The sequence below is a fragment of the Opisthocomus hoazin genome, chromosome 4 (genome assembly GCF_030867145.1).
Source record: "Opisthocomus hoazin isolate bOpiHoa1 chromosome 4, bOpiHoa1.hap1, whole genome shotgun sequence".
Classification (NCBI taxonomy): Eukaryota; Metazoa; Chordata; class Aves; order Opisthocomiformes; family Opisthocomidae; genus Opisthocomus; species Opisthocomus hoazin.
The window spans coordinates 31,471,525-31,487,061 of NC_134417.1; the positions used below are offsets into that span (position 1 = coordinate 31,471,525).

Genomic DNA, 15,537 nt, shown 5'->3' on the forward strand with positions numbered 1-15,537 from the left:
GTGGCATCTCTTATTTCTTCAGACGGTCCTGTCCAGAGAAAAATCACCAGTGTACCAAGTTGGGAAAGTCTGAATTCTAGGCAGCTAAACAAATTCTGCTACATACTTCAATATCTTTAACAGTTACTACATTGTTAAACAAGAGTTCCCTTAACATAGAAATTATCTTTCTAAACTGCTTTTTTTCCTTGCATGATTCCTCAAATTTTTTAAGTGACTGCTGGATCAACATACATAACTGAATATATTTCACTGTAATTTAAAGTATTAAAATCCAACACTTAGTAAACTGATCTAAAATTAAATAACTTTCTTTCATGAAAAACATACAATCAAAATCAACTGCATATTCTTCAGGTTCTTGCCAATTTGGATCACATTCTCTCTCCAGCTTTGACCAGTTAAATGAATAAATTTCTGTAATGTGTAAGAAATAATGTACTCTTGCACATAACTCACTTGTTTGCCAGCATGTTTGACAACTGCCCCGATGACAGGGTTCTTCACATCTGTGAAGCCCACAGTTGAGTTTACGACCACAAACCAAAGAACACTTGTGTTCTGTGTCCTAGGGGAAGGCAAAAAAAAAAAAAAAAGCAGAATTAAACTATAAACTCTATTGGTTTATTTTTCTCTGTGAGGTCATAATCTACTAATGGACAAAACTGTATTAGACCTAATCCACCACTGTATGGATATACAATTTTTAAAGCAGATTCTGTTAAGACCTCTTTTGCTACATCATGGCTTAGGCTTCTTGTATTAAGTAACACCCTTCCCTTCCCCATTCTCCCTGGACTCACAGCATTGACAAAAAGCGCCTTTACACTGATTTAATTGAATTTAGCCTGAAATGTGATTTTACAGTTATAACAATACTTATAAGACAAATGCTGCAAAATAAATACGCACACACAAACTTTTTAAGCATGACCACTACTACAAATACAGACTGAAGACGCACAAAAATGGCAAGATACAAAAGCAAAAAAGTCTTTTAACATGACAACCAAAACCATACATACATCACAATGAACAATTTTATAAAACCACACGTAAACTTACCACACAGCAAACTTCATTACACTTGTGTCGTCCACATGATCTTTTCTTGTTGCATCGCTTGTCACACATGAATGTAATAGCAGCTACCGAAAACAAAACAAACCCAAACCCATTCATAACTTTTATGCTTTTGCTTATGCTGACAACAAAAGCTGCAATCACGATATTATGCTAAGACTGTTGCAGAGCATGGTCTAGAAGAGCCTTATACAGAGTAAGTCACAAAGCAAACTTTTAAACTGCTTGCTCTTCCACATTAATTCCCCATGTGAACACTTGGATTCCTTTAAATAAATCCTTGTTCTAAAGGATTTTGGAGAGCAGAACACATTAAACTAGTTTATTTCACATTAGTCTTTACACCATAAACCCTGCACAACAGAACACAGAAAACAGGATATCCTGATACACCAGAGTAACACAAACATCCAGTTTAAGACTGCTCAAACTAGTAAAGCAGTAGAAGTCAGTTAAACACAACTACTGCTGTATGCTCATGAAACTAGTGCTAACAAAGCACATCCTTATCACCATTCACAGGTAAGAAAAGCAATCGCTTCTGGATTCTGAAGAGCAAAAGGCACAAATTAGGAAATTAGGAAATTAGGAAATACACATACTACTACCATATGTATCTTGTAAATAAGTACCTCAGTATGACAGGGGTCCATCAAGTAAACATTTCACTGAGGTGAATTTTGAGATGTTACACTCAGAATACCAAATGGGAACTCTCTGCCAAGCTCATATGCAAAGACCAACAGTATACAACTGTGAAGCAGAATCAAAGCTTGTATTTCCCCAGGAACTTGGGCAAGAGCAGTTCAAAAGCATTACTTCGCACCTGAGCTGTGCAAGTTGACCAGAAGATACACAGGATGCTGGGGGGACAACCTATTGAATATGGCAGGTGGCACAAGAAATTGTTCAAATTGAAAAAGACAGCTTGTCTGGAATCTTTGAGATCAAATGCTGAAGAAGTCTTTCATTACATAAAAGATGAATAGAAATGAAAGAGGTTTATTTCAAACCTCTTCCCAAAATTAGCAGCATCACAAGAAATTAGCAACGTGGCATAGAAGTGTGGATAAAACAAGCAGTACTGATCAGATGTTTGCCAACTTTGTCAATCAAAAATTAATATGTGCTATATATAATTTTTAAACAATTTCACATTATCTCTGTAATATAACATTGTACCTTTATTTCTGAGGAGAGCACAGGGGACTTCCTAGGAAACAAACAGGGAGCCATGGGGTTAAAACAGATGAAACAACTGAAACATACTTATCTAGAAAACACCTAGTCACATGATACAGAAAGATGCAGCACTCTCAGTTTTCATATGCTTAACAGTTCTGTATACAAAAGCAAAACAAAAGCTGGGGAAAAAAATGCTCAAATCTTTAACACGATACTTCTTCCTTAGAGATTCAGTATCAATGAATAGTTCTGTATTCCCTACTTAATTCAGCAAATAATGCTGTGAAGTGACAGAAACAGTTTTGTCTTAAGAAACCAGAAACTTGCATGGAGGAAACCAAAAGAGCTCTCCCAGAGAATACTGACAGAGCACAAATATGTGTTTTGACCAGTCGTCCCAAAATTGCAAGTCTGACTTGATTAAAGAAAAAAAGAAAAAAGAGTGAAGTCAAATCTCATGATCAAAGAAGTTTTACCTCAAGGCCTCAACATGAAAACAAAAGGTGATGAAAAGAACATTGTTGATCAACTACATTTAAACCTCCCGTCATCACAACTTTACATTCGAGTTGTCATTTCTGAGCATCACATTTTTCATGACTCATTTAAATTATCACTGTAGTTCACTCATACTTTTTCAAGAAGCAGCTTTCTAGTGCCTGAGAAGCTGCATAAACTGAAACCTTACTACCTTTTTTCAGGCCTCAAAATGCGAGATAATTTGAAGCCTTCTACCCTGTAACTATCTTCAGCAAACTTGAAGGAGAAAACTGTTCCAACCTCAGGCAAAGACTCCATTCTTTCTATGTACTTAGTCTTACATATTTAGAAGCCATCTGAACTTATAGATTACATATGACAGGTCAGAGAAGACATCAAGGCTCCTGTGACAGTAGCCAAAGATTTCAAAGCTATGATTAGAGAAAGTAGCCTAGTTTAAAAACATACTCATTATTATATAACAATTGCTGAGAATCTGCTGGGTGACTATATAAATGTACGAAGAATGGGGACCAGTAAAACTTCATATTCTCTTCAAAAACTTCTACAACAAATCTACAAGCTAGTACCATAAAGTTTTAGTTAGCTTTTCATGTTAGGCTACCTTTCTTCTCTCCGTTTACATTGCTCTTGGTAAAACTACAATTCTTTGTGCTATATAAATACTGCAGGGTAATACAGGACTTTGCAGCCAGCTTAAACAAACAGAATTTGATGTAAACTACTCTGCAAAAATACTTCCAAAAATCACCTTCACAGTAAGTAGCCTACGGTAGCACTTCACAGTATAATCTAGTTAGCATTTATCAGTTACTATACAACAGAGGCTTTTGCAACTAAGGAGCACGGCACCTCTGACACTTCTCAGCTTTCTTTTCCTCAACTACTTCAACTCCTTTTTCTCCACAGCTTTAAAAAACAACAAAGGTTACCTGTTTCCATGGTCAAGCTTTACACACCCACCTTTTTTTTGAAGCCACACCTACAATAAATATTTGATGTGTGAGAACACGGTCTACAGTCTCCTTCATGGCAAAGGCTTTCACATGTATGGATGAATTCTAGCAAAATGAAAGGACAAAGATTAACAATCAATGCAAAAATAAAATCCACGACCTGGAACTTAATATTTGTTAGGAGCATCATTACTCAAAAATACTACGCTTACGTGCAGCTGGGTTTCCAAACAAATTAACTATTTTAGGTTGAATGTGCATAAATTACTGCCATTATTTTCAACTTTTCAATCCTGAATCTATAGACTAGAGTTTCAGGTCTACAATTAACACTGAAAATGCATATATTTTAAATATTTTTTACATTAATGCACAAAAAAAAGAAAGGGTGTGTGATACTATGTTATGCAAGTGCCAGGAATTTTAAGTAATTTTTTTCTTCCTTTTCAGCCCAAAAGAATGACTTACTATGCATACCTTCACATTTCACTTACTAGGTTAACTGAAAATCAACTAAAAACTAAATTACACATTCCCTTTCTACCTCTTGCCCTTGGACTGACAGAATGGATAAGTCATTAATAAGAAGCCCTCATCTTGACAGCATTAGTCTCTCTCCTCTCTGAAGTCTAACAAATTACGATTAAATACATAGTCTGTAGAACTGAAGCTTCACACAATCTCACCGTTAAATACACTTGCATTACCCTGATGCACTCACTGAAGTGTAAAATCGATTCTGCACATTTCTCCAACTTCCCAACGCTACTTTTTACTTCATGACCCTCAGTAGCAGGAAATCAGTATTTACTGCAGGCGTCTGAACAAAGTCATTTATCTCTACCAGTCTCCACAAGAAAGTCAGATCTTGGTGCGCTTTTAAAAGACACCAGTACACACTGCTCTCCAGGAATTCCTACAGCTCTATTCATGTACCAATACAGGAAAGGTGCATGTAAACAAAATTTAAAAGGCTAGATAGCATTAGTGCTTTCTAGACAAAAGTGTTTCCTGATTTTAAGGTATCACTACGCACAAACAGCCAGACTGCAAGCTCTGCAGTGGCTTCTACACTCAGTTTGATGGAAACCCAAAATCACTAATCAAATATTTACTTCTTGAAATGAAACAGTTCAGGATCAGGTTTCGTTTTTGTTTTTCAAACAGTGAGATAATTTGAATACTCTGATGCAGAAGGTTCTAATTACCATAGCTACCACAAGAAAGAGGTTTGCCACATGTTTTTCCACACGATGGGATAGGGTCTGTGCATATTTTACGTTCAACACATCCTAGTTCCAGTAACTTGCTGAGAGGAGTCTGACCACAGGGACAGCGATACACTACTTGTGGAAGTCGTGGACAGAGCTGGCAAGGCTGAGGATGGCATACTTGTGTACAGTTGTGCCTCCCACAATTTAATTTTCTAGGAAAAAAAAACAAAACCATAGAAACAAAAAACAAAAAAAGGGATTTATCTAAGAGTATCGTGATCATTGAGTGTGAATAAAATTATCTTTTCTTTTCAAAAGCCTAAATTATAGTGACCTTACTTGCCACATATATTCTGACACGAGAAATTCCCAAATCCATCAGAGAATTCTTCCTTCGTCCCACACAATACTTCTTTAAAGTTGCTTCCACAGTAACACACTGAAAGAAAGCAATATTTCACAGAAAACAACATGAGAGTACCAGTGACAAAACACCTCCAGCATTACAGCAAATGTAAAAAGGTAAAATGTGAAAAATTGTTACAGTCAGTTTTTAGAAAGATAATGAAGTTGCTCTTCTTTAGATTCATTTCAGCAACAGAGGTTTCTCCGTCCTACAGCAGCTGGAATTCCTGTTTTATTTGTTTTGATAAGGAGACAAAAAACTAAAGGGGAAGTACTATCTGCATCAAAAGCTTACTTATTAAAGCAGTATACACAACAAGTTAATTCTAACCTTAAAAGTTGAGAATATTAACTTGCAATTTTCTATTTAAACTGTTCAAAAAAAATGTATTTGTATATTGGCACAAACACTTGGACAATTTAACTTCCATTCAAGACCAAGCTTAGAAAATCTTAACAGAAACCACAAGGATCTTGTTCAAATGTGCTTTCCTATACCTCTTTCTATTCTTCTTTCATGTACTGTTTAATCAAGTCTCCAAGTTGTAGTAAAAGTAGGATCATTGGACAATTCAGGTAAGAAGGTTCCTCAGGATCAGCTGGTCTAAGCCCTTACTTAAAGCAGAGTCAGCAATGAGATCACAACACGTTACTCAGTATTTTATTCGGTTAGGTCTTCAAAACCTCCACATTTCCAAGAAAAGAGTTTTTCCTTATAGCTAGTTACAAGATTTCAGCTTAGGCTCATTGTCTCTCATCCTCCTTCCACGCACAGCCTGTCTCTCTTTTTGATTACCTGCAATTAGCCACTAAGAGGCCACTACCCAGCCTTCTCAAGCTAACAAAGTCCAGCACCACCAGCCTGTCCTACTAAGGCACATGCTCGACATCTTGGCAGGATTCTTTCTAGTCATGTTTCTATTCTGATTTAAGTATATAGTGATGCTAGCATATTTTCCATTTTTTAAATATTCTAGAAATAGACTTTGTTTTTTTTTAAGTGAAAATAAAGCACTTGCCTCTTGGTACTGTTTTTTTTTCACCCTCTTGTTTTCGTAGGATAGAGTGAATATACATAAGGCATTCCAATACTTACCTTGCTGTACTGTTAATTGGCAAGGTGAACATTTTCCTGCATGGCACACTTGAGTACAGCTGTGTTTACCACAGTTTAAAGTATTTCCACATACATTAGAACAACGAATTTTTGTTGACTGGCCACAGCGAACTGAATGACTGTAGAGAAATGACACCATAGTCTATCAGCTACCTTAACATCTATAGAGCATTTATTAAAAAGAAATATACTTTTTCAGTAAAGTGCTAAAGCCTTTTACAGGGAGCATAACTTACTAATAAAAGCGTTTTTAGGAAATAACCCCCTATTTTTCCCCCTGCTTCCCCTCTCCCACTACCCTAAAGTCAGACACTTCTCACAATAGTGAGTCTACAAAACTTTCTCTCAATAAATGGAAAAAGAAAAGGTGACACTATAACTTGAACCTAATGTATGGTTAAGCATCATGCCAGCAGAGCAGATTTTTCTGTTACAGACATCTTTCTGAAGACCTAAACGATCCTAAGTCCACTGAGCACAACGAAGACAAAGATGTGGGCCTTAATAGAGAGTCAGTAGTCAAAGGAAAGAGCTGGGTCTTTTAATTAAATTGTTAAAAAAATGGGACAAAATAATAAATTCTCCTTTTTTTCCATTTCCATCTTAAAGTCAGAGGTGCCATATCATATGTCTTGGCTGCTAATAAAGTACATATGAAAAAATGCTATTTAGAAGCAAGTTTTAAGTATTAAATGCAGTATCACAAAAATCAGCAATCTGGTGAAAGTAGATGGCACCTGGGAAAAAAACAATAAATCAAAGTTGTTTGCATCTATTAAACTTTTAAATGCAAGGAATAGCTAAAATAAAAAAAAGGAGGTGATCTTACTATGCAAAATAAAATTCAGTAATCTGCAACCAATCAATTTTTCTACTGGAGACAGAGTGCTTTCAGCTATAAATACTGCCACAGAAATAGCTGTACCTTCTTTTCAAAAACTAAGATCACTTAGTATTACATGCAAACTTCCAGAAATAATTGTAAAAGTATGAAAACTTTTTTTCTAGAGCAAGAATTCTAACACTGAAATCAGTTTTTGTTTGTTTTGGTTCTGGAAATGAGCACAGGCAAACACTTTGTTACACAGAGTCAGTTCCAGGTAGCTCGAACGGGGACTCTAAAGATTCAGAACAACTGAATATGAGAGCTCACAGATAGTATGGGCAGTACAGTCTTGTTGTTGGCAATGATATTATATGCATCAAGCATGCAATGCAAAGATAGCTTTCAAGTCTGGAATATACTACAGATTTCTCTCTTGACAGTGGTATAGCTTTCCAGAAGTGTACACATTATTTTTGAAATTATTATTTCTGGAATGGAGTAACTCAACATTACATTCCATTCAGACAGAAAAGGCGTGCACCTTTTTCTACTTCTTCCTCTGTGTGTCTTCTACAAAATAAAATAAATAAATACTAGATTTGATTTTGAAATCCTATTCAACTCTCAGACTGCTTGGACAATTCAGCTATATGTACCATAAAATGATTTTAACACAGACAACTCTTTTATTATTATTTTTATTTTTTCATAACAGATTAAAAGAAACTGCATTTTTAAAAAATACAAAATTCGCCAAATTATTTTAGTGCACAAACAGAAGTTACAGCTCAGAATAAACTTTGTTCTGTAAACTTCTAATAAATAAGGAAAAAAAATATTATATAAACTTTATTTTAATATATTATTCTTATATCTTTTGTTTGTATAATAGAAGCTTTCTCACCTTGTTTGTCCACATTCGCATGTTTTTGTCACAAATGCTGGGCACGAAGGGCAAGGTCCTGGATGGCATAGGCTTAAAAATAAGTCAAAAAGGCAAACAAAACTGTAAAGTTAACTTCAGCTTTACTACACTCGCAGAGAAACAATCCACCATGACCCAATTCACACTGCATTATCAGAACATTATATAAGCCACCTACACTCCTGCAGGGTATGAAATCATTATTAACCCAAGAAAAAAATACAGATTATTACAGTCTCATATGTCACTGACGTTGAAGGAAAATTTCACTATTCCTGCTGCTGTCAAATCAACAGTAACAATGCTACTAACACATTTCATACTTTGCATTTCACCAGCAGACATGCATCAACTCAACTGTGTTCACCACTGATAACACTCAAAACAAACATCACATGTCCAAACCATTAATACATTTCTTTCTTTAGTGATCTTAAATGGATTAGAGAAAACTTCTCCATTCATTTCTTCTGAGCTGGTGACTTTATCTTTGAACTCAGCATTTCTAACGCCACCAGTAAGAGCTGTTACTCCTCTTCCTGTAAGGTAACGCATGGGAGATGCAGCAAGTCTACCTCAGTTTTCTTTCTTACCATCAAGTGCCATTTCCTGTGACTGTTATCAATGCCAGTCCTTTACTTGATTATTAGATCTCACCTCCTACTTCAAGAAACACTAGATGGTCCCTAGCTGCATATAATACCTCTGTTGAGTACAGACAAGCCCAGATGTGGAAATTAAGTAACTTGTCTGCACTCTTCCCTAGCCAGCTCCCAGTTCCCTTCCTTTGCAAACAGAGAAACTCTCACGTGGAGCAATTATTATTGGCCTGGACTAATCGGCCCTGATGTCCCAGCCGAAAGAAAAAAAAATCCCAAACACAAAAAAAAAACCCCATAAACACAGACTACCCAATTACATGGTAATTACTAAATTCCCCAAGTACAGTCGTTACACAAGTAGCAATTAGTACACCAGTTACTATTGTCATATGCAATATAACTGAGTCATGTCAGCAGTTTGTCAACAGTGGTCTGGCTCCCTTCTTCCTCCACCACTCCTCCCAGCTGACAACAAGGCCTAATCTGTCACCCAACTTATGCCAGCTCTAACGTAAAGCCAAGCCATCACATGATAAACCAATTCAACATCAAAAAACACTACCAAAAACAAAACCAAAAAACAAGCCACCAAAGAAACCACAACCCTCCCTCTTTGACAGGTGAGTTTTAGGGCATATTCACACTGTCACACTCAACCATTGTTAATACTGCCTCCATAAGCCCAGTCTTCACACACTTTCTGACGATACTACACCACACAACAGCAATTTATACTGATCACGGGTATTTTTAAGTCATAAATAACTATAATAGTAGACTGCAGTCTTATAGCAAGATTCCTTCTGTTACAAGAGTATCACATAGTTAATTTCCAGACATCTCCAAGTGCTAATAATGTGTGTTTCTGAGACAGTTTTAAGTAAGCTTGTGTTATTTTGTCAATATGAACAGAAAAATTCTAGTAATGCAAAAACTAACCCTTTGAAATCAAACTTAAAAATAAGTATTCTTTATGCATCCCTACAGGTACATATACTTGCATGCTACTTACTTAGCAAAAGTCTCTGGTACAATTTGGTTTATGCAGAAGCTACAGTATGTCTACAGTTCCAGGATTTACTTGATCAATACAACAACAGTTAAGATAGAAATTCAAATTTCATTCAGAACAGACACACAGAAAGTGCATAAAATCCTCTTTAGATGACAAAGATATGTGCTACCTTAAGAGTTTCAGTTTGTTTTAAGGGACTAAGCAAAAAGTTAAATTACTTAAATGTTACAAACTAAACTCAAAAAGACAGGCTGAAGACTGTATTCACTTCTCTTCAGTGAATTCAGAGTCTTGTTTTTACTGAAACTCCACTATCTACTATTAGCATGGAGGATTTCTTTCACAATTTACTGCTGCTGCTCTAGAGAACTGGCATACAAGAAAGGTTGTGATGACAGATACATCTAGACATAGGAAAAATTAAGCTTCCATTTGCCTGACAGTGAAATTAATAAATACTGGAAGTCTCTTTGGGCTGTCTTACAGTAACTGCTGTAGAAAGATCACAGCACAAAAGATGTATGAAGGAGGAAGACCAGACACTAAAATTTAAACTAGTAGAGAGAAAATCTCATTTACTGCCTTTGTCAGACCTTTTTCAAATGTTCTTAAGGTCTTGCATACTTCCAGTTGGCAGGAAGCACTTCAGAGCCTTAAATGAAGTTTAAGTTTGTCATGAAATTTGTTATCAGGAACCTCTTCTTGAAGGTTAAGCTAGATGTTTCTTTGATGTAGAACCTAACAGAGAGAAATTAATTTCAGTGTATTTAAACAAACATGAAGAGAAGTCACTGTGTGAAGTGCTACACATGCCACAGCTCGCACTAGAAAAAGGCTAGCAAACCACTCCCTTTTCGAACAGCTGCTTGCCTGTTCCTCAGCTCTGACAAGAGAGCTGTTTTTATAAGTGGTTACTAACCCATTTAAATAAATCTGATCAAATATTAAAGTTTTATTATTAAAACAGTGTAAATTAGTCTCACTCATTTTCACCAAAATGGGCTAGCTAGTGCCACACTTAACACAAGCATCCAGCTAAACTCTACACCATGTAAAGATTAACACAATGACAGCAACATTAGAAAAAAAAAAAGTCATATTGCAGAAATACAGCTGGGAATTGGCCGACCATTAAAAAAATCCATAGGCAAAGTGGAGGGGGAGCAAACCCCCATACCCCAAAATATAAATGAGGAACCAAAATACCACTTCAGTAGAAATTCATTTGTTCTGGTGGTACTGGCATCAGGGATCAACACCTAAGTATAAGGTGGTTACAGGGAACAGCAGGCTGAAGATTAATTCTATCTCTGTAAGCTCATTTTTAAAATTTGAACACCAATTTCAGACATTTCTTGCAAGTGTAAAATAAATGCCTAATAACTGGAAAGCCATAATCACCATAGTCACAAAATCTAAGCAAACATAGCTCTGATTCAAACTTAAAATATATAGAATGAATATGTCTCATTACATCATTTTAGACAGTGCTTAGAGACAAAGGTCTCGGAAGACCATCATTAACACTCCAAAGTAGGAAACAATGACCAGTTAGACCCCCCCACACATACACCACACTGTGCCTGAACCTGGCAGTCATCCTAATCCCTCTTAACCAGGGCATGAGCTTTAATATTCTTTTCAAAAAGCATCTATGTGATGCCGAGAGCTCTAGACATCCTCATTACCCGTATCAGGATCTGTTCTCTTCTGAATCTTGCTCCTTATTTACATCAATTTCTCACAGGCAGATGCCCTATCTAGCAGAATGCATTTGATGCATTCTGAATTTGCCACCTTCTGATTTAACTGCAAGTCTAATTTCCTACTCAGGGAACACAGCGGGGGTGAAATCCCCATATTTTCAATGTGTTCTTGATAAAACTAACCACTTCGCAAAGTATTAATGTCAAAGGATACAAATATTTTTTTCTTACTTTTAAATCCAATTCTTTCTCCTCAGCCACAACAGTCTGATGCTTACTGAATTTTAATGGTAAAAAAAGATAATCCACTTCGACCCACTTCAGCTTGCTACTTCACGTTACATTAAGAATAATGTAACCACCTAAGCAGCACTTGGAACAGCACAACTAGCATCACCAGAAGATTATATTACCATTCACATCACCCTTCAAAGCTGCTCATTCCACAGAGGACAACCGTTCGCACAAACCTACCATATAGCATAACACAATGCATACAGAAGGCAGACAGCAGCAGGGAGGCTGCAGTTCAGACCACCAACAACTATTACAATGGCTTACTTGTGACACCTCCTGTACTCTCCACGGTATGGGGAGCAAATACAAGCATCATAATACAAAGCAACAAGAACTATGCTCCTCTGATGTCACATATGAGGAGAAAAGGTGACCATCCCGGTAGTGTCATATCAGAGAGCTGCAGTGTAGATACATGGTTTGCGCTTTCTGAAAACTCAAACAATACTGTAATTCAGAATCTGTTGCTAGGCACTGCATAAATAATTCTGATGCAAAGAGCGGAGGATAGCTACAAGTGTCTAAATCTCCCATACTCTGCTTGTCGATGCCATTGCTACAAAGAAAGATAAAAAACTAAGCAAGAATCCCATGACTCAAAAAGCAGGTTCCCCAAGACACAGACTCAAGTCCTACCAATGAATAGGCTTCATAACAGGATTCATCCAGATTAGCTCTGTCAGAGGCTCATGGACTGCAGATACAGAAGTCTGCTCAACCGGGAGACAATGGATGGAGCTGGACTTTAAATGAGTCCCACATACTTCAGCTGCAAAGGGTTTCCCAGAACAGCTGGGATTAAAAACTGGAGAAAGAGCAACATCAAAAATGCCACACCAAAACTCAGACACCACACCAGACTCAGTCCACTGCCCACAAAAATGGACACATCCCTACTATTAAGTAAAGTCACAAAGACTTGAGAAGAGCATGAATAGTTTACTCCAGAGAATTCATCGTTCTGTCACGCTGAGGTAGAAGGTCTTGACAATGACATGAAACGTTTGACCCAGCAGGGGAAAAAAAAACAAGCTTTTAGGATCTCAGCGAGCAGAATGGCATTTCTGGTTCAAACCTGATCACCTCAGGGGAACCTGTGGGAGCAGGGGAAAAAGGTACACAGCAGACCCACAATCCAAAGAAACAAGTGCTTGCAAGAAAGAGTTCTGAGATCATCTAAACTCAAGCGAGAACTATGAAACAGACTCCTGGCCCTGATGGCAACAAGTCCACCTTTGAGTACTCTCTTGAGGAAAAACTGTCCAGATATAGATCATGATCTGGACCTCTAAATCAGCTGAGGTTGTCCAGTGAGGAAGAGCTGGTAAGATACACTCCCAAAGATGCATTCAGATAATAAACTCCACATCTCTAACTCCACCATTTCCTGACACAGCAAGAGGGAACCAGGTTTATACTTGCCTTTTGACACAGCAGATGGAGGCAGAGCACGTCCTCATAAATACCTAAGATTCCCACATGGGAGGAAGAAGTGTCCAACATATACTGAGGAATGTCCAAAACTGGGTAACTGATGCTGAAAGTGCATTCCTCTCCAGATCACTATCACAAGTCAGAGTGTACCAAAACCATCCACTACCTTGATCTGCACCCTCGCTGCTTCCTTACTTCCAGGACTGGACAATCTCAGCATGGTTTTACTCATGTGGAATGAGCTAAATGATAAGACTTTTAAATTTGCTACAGCTTTAACTGGTAGCAAATTGGGAATTTGAAAGGTCCCAGTTTTCACAGTTCTTGATCCATATCAGACTACCAGAGACTATGAATTCATAGCTTGCAATAGGCACAACACTGCCACCACTGTTCAGAAGAGTTCCCAGAAAAGAATGCCAGAGACTGAGCTTCTACTGTAGACTGGGACAGGAAAGGAGAGGAAAAGAATGGCTGTTTCTTCCAAGCACTATAGGACCTATAAAGTTTGTCAGGTAGCAAACTGCAGTCAGTGAGTTCTCAAAGTAGTTAAGGAGTCTACCTATTTCTGACTGGGCAAAAACTTACTCCACAGACACATGCCTCTCCTGAGATGTCGACTAGCAGCTGGCCTGCAAGAGAATCAGTGTTCTGCCGAGTCAGGATATCAGCTACATCCGGTGTACCGTAAAAGCTGATCTGTGTTTCAGTTTTACCGTGCAAACCACAGTGAAGATGATCTAGTATGATCATTAATTAAGTGTAAGATGACAATCTATTTGTTGGAATGACTGGTTTCAGATTGTGTACCAAGAGAAGAAATAACTGCTTCTGTTTCTGACTATTAAAAATTTCTCAAAACAGAAATATGAACAGGCATTATGGACCAACTTCCACACATGGAAAATGAAGCTAGATACACTAAGAACAACAAATGATTTCTTTTTGACTAGCACACATATTTATACATTGAAAAAACTTGTCTAATGATGTTAACCTTATCAATATAGTACTACCACACTGTTAAAAAAAGATCTAAAGGTAATCACCCAAAACTGAAAATAGAACTGCTCTTCCTTGCCACTCTTCATTGAATTATACTAATAAATGTTAGCAAAAACAACCCGAGTTACATATACCAATTAAGATCTCTGTGATGGATTCTGGTTCAACCACCCAGTGGTCTTAACAAATAGATAAATACCTATAATGCCCTCTTCTCCTTAACAGTTTAGAAGACAAAGAAAATAAAATGAAACAAAGGACAGAATTAAGCAGTTCTTCCGTTCAACCAAGTACCACTGCTCTCACATTAAGATCTACAAACACTGGTACAGGTAAAGCAGCACCTAAAACATCTGGTGGACCACTGGATACATGATTAAAATTACTTCTATTCACTATTATTTCGCTACTTCAATGAAAGTTCTTGAAACCAAGTCAGGCAGCTGGTTCAGTTCCTTAAATATGAGAGATATGTTACTAGAACTATTATTGCTGACCTCCTGTTCATTCTCTCATACGAACTCACTTTAGGCATACAAACACAAACAGCCTCCACTTCTTCCAGGCTTCAGAAGAGCTATAAACCAAGCACACCTCTAAGTGTATCCCACAGTCAAAAAATGTCCAAATACAGTCTTCAGAAATTTTCTCTAGATTCTTTCAATATTCATATGACAAAATATTTACTTACATGTTACAAAGATGTGGACAGTCCAAACACTGTCTCTTCTTTCCACAAAGTTCCCCACAGCTATGAGGGATTTCATTTCTATTCCATTCAGGATTGTGCACCTTACCTAAACCGTGTCAAAGAAATACATATTTATTGCCTTGAATACAATACCGAATTTGGGAAAAATATCACACCAAAAAGAACAAGCTGTATTTTCCATACAAGCAGTAGTCTTCTTTGAAAAACAAAATGACGCAGTGTGTTTTTGTTTTTCTCAGCTTTCAGTGCTGGTATGTATTTCACTTCTTTAAAAGTAAGGGCTACGGGACTACCAGGCTCCAGAAGGTTCTTTCCTTCTATGCTCTCAGCAGGCATTTAGGTAGCTGGTATATTACGTTAAATTAAACTCATAAAATACTAGAAAATTAAAAGCCCCTTTAGTTGGTCAGGCTGTATATAGTAGGTAAGGAAAATTAAAGCATGAAATGCCCTTGCTGCCTCAATAGAGAAGGGAAAAAAAAAAAAAAAGACACCATTCCCAGAAAACAAGACCTAGCTGGTAAGATGACAGACAATAGGGGCAGAACAAAATG

The 15,537-nt window shown here is 37.1% G+C and overlaps 1 protein-coding gene across 2 annotated transcripts in view; it reads right to left on the minus strand.

Moving 5' to 3' along the window:
• The window catches only part of NFX1 (nuclear transcription factor, X-box binding 1), a 74,343-nt gene that overhangs the window by 34,958 nt on the left and 23,848 nt on the right, over positions 1–15,537 (minus strand). For both annotated transcript variants that reach the window (XM_075418520.1, XM_075418519.1), the window contains exons 5-13: positions 14,963–15,068; positions 8,192–8,263; positions 6,441–6,580; positions 5,279–5,378; positions 4,934–5,151; positions 3,733–3,830; positions 2,266–2,296; positions 1,066–1,148; positions 460–568 (exon numbers count right to left, since the gene is read on the minus strand). In XM_075418520.1, coding sequence (XP_075274635.1) covers positions 460–568; positions 1,066–1,148; positions 2,266–2,296; positions 3,733–3,830; positions 4,934–5,151; positions 5,279–5,378; positions 6,441–6,580; positions 8,192–8,263; positions 14,963–15,068 — 957 coding nt within the window. The remainder of the gene's footprint in view (positions 1–459; positions 569–1,065; positions 1,149–2,265; positions 2,297–3,732; positions 3,831–4,933; positions 5,152–5,278; positions 5,379–6,440; positions 6,581–8,191; positions 8,264–14,962; positions 15,069–15,537) is intronic.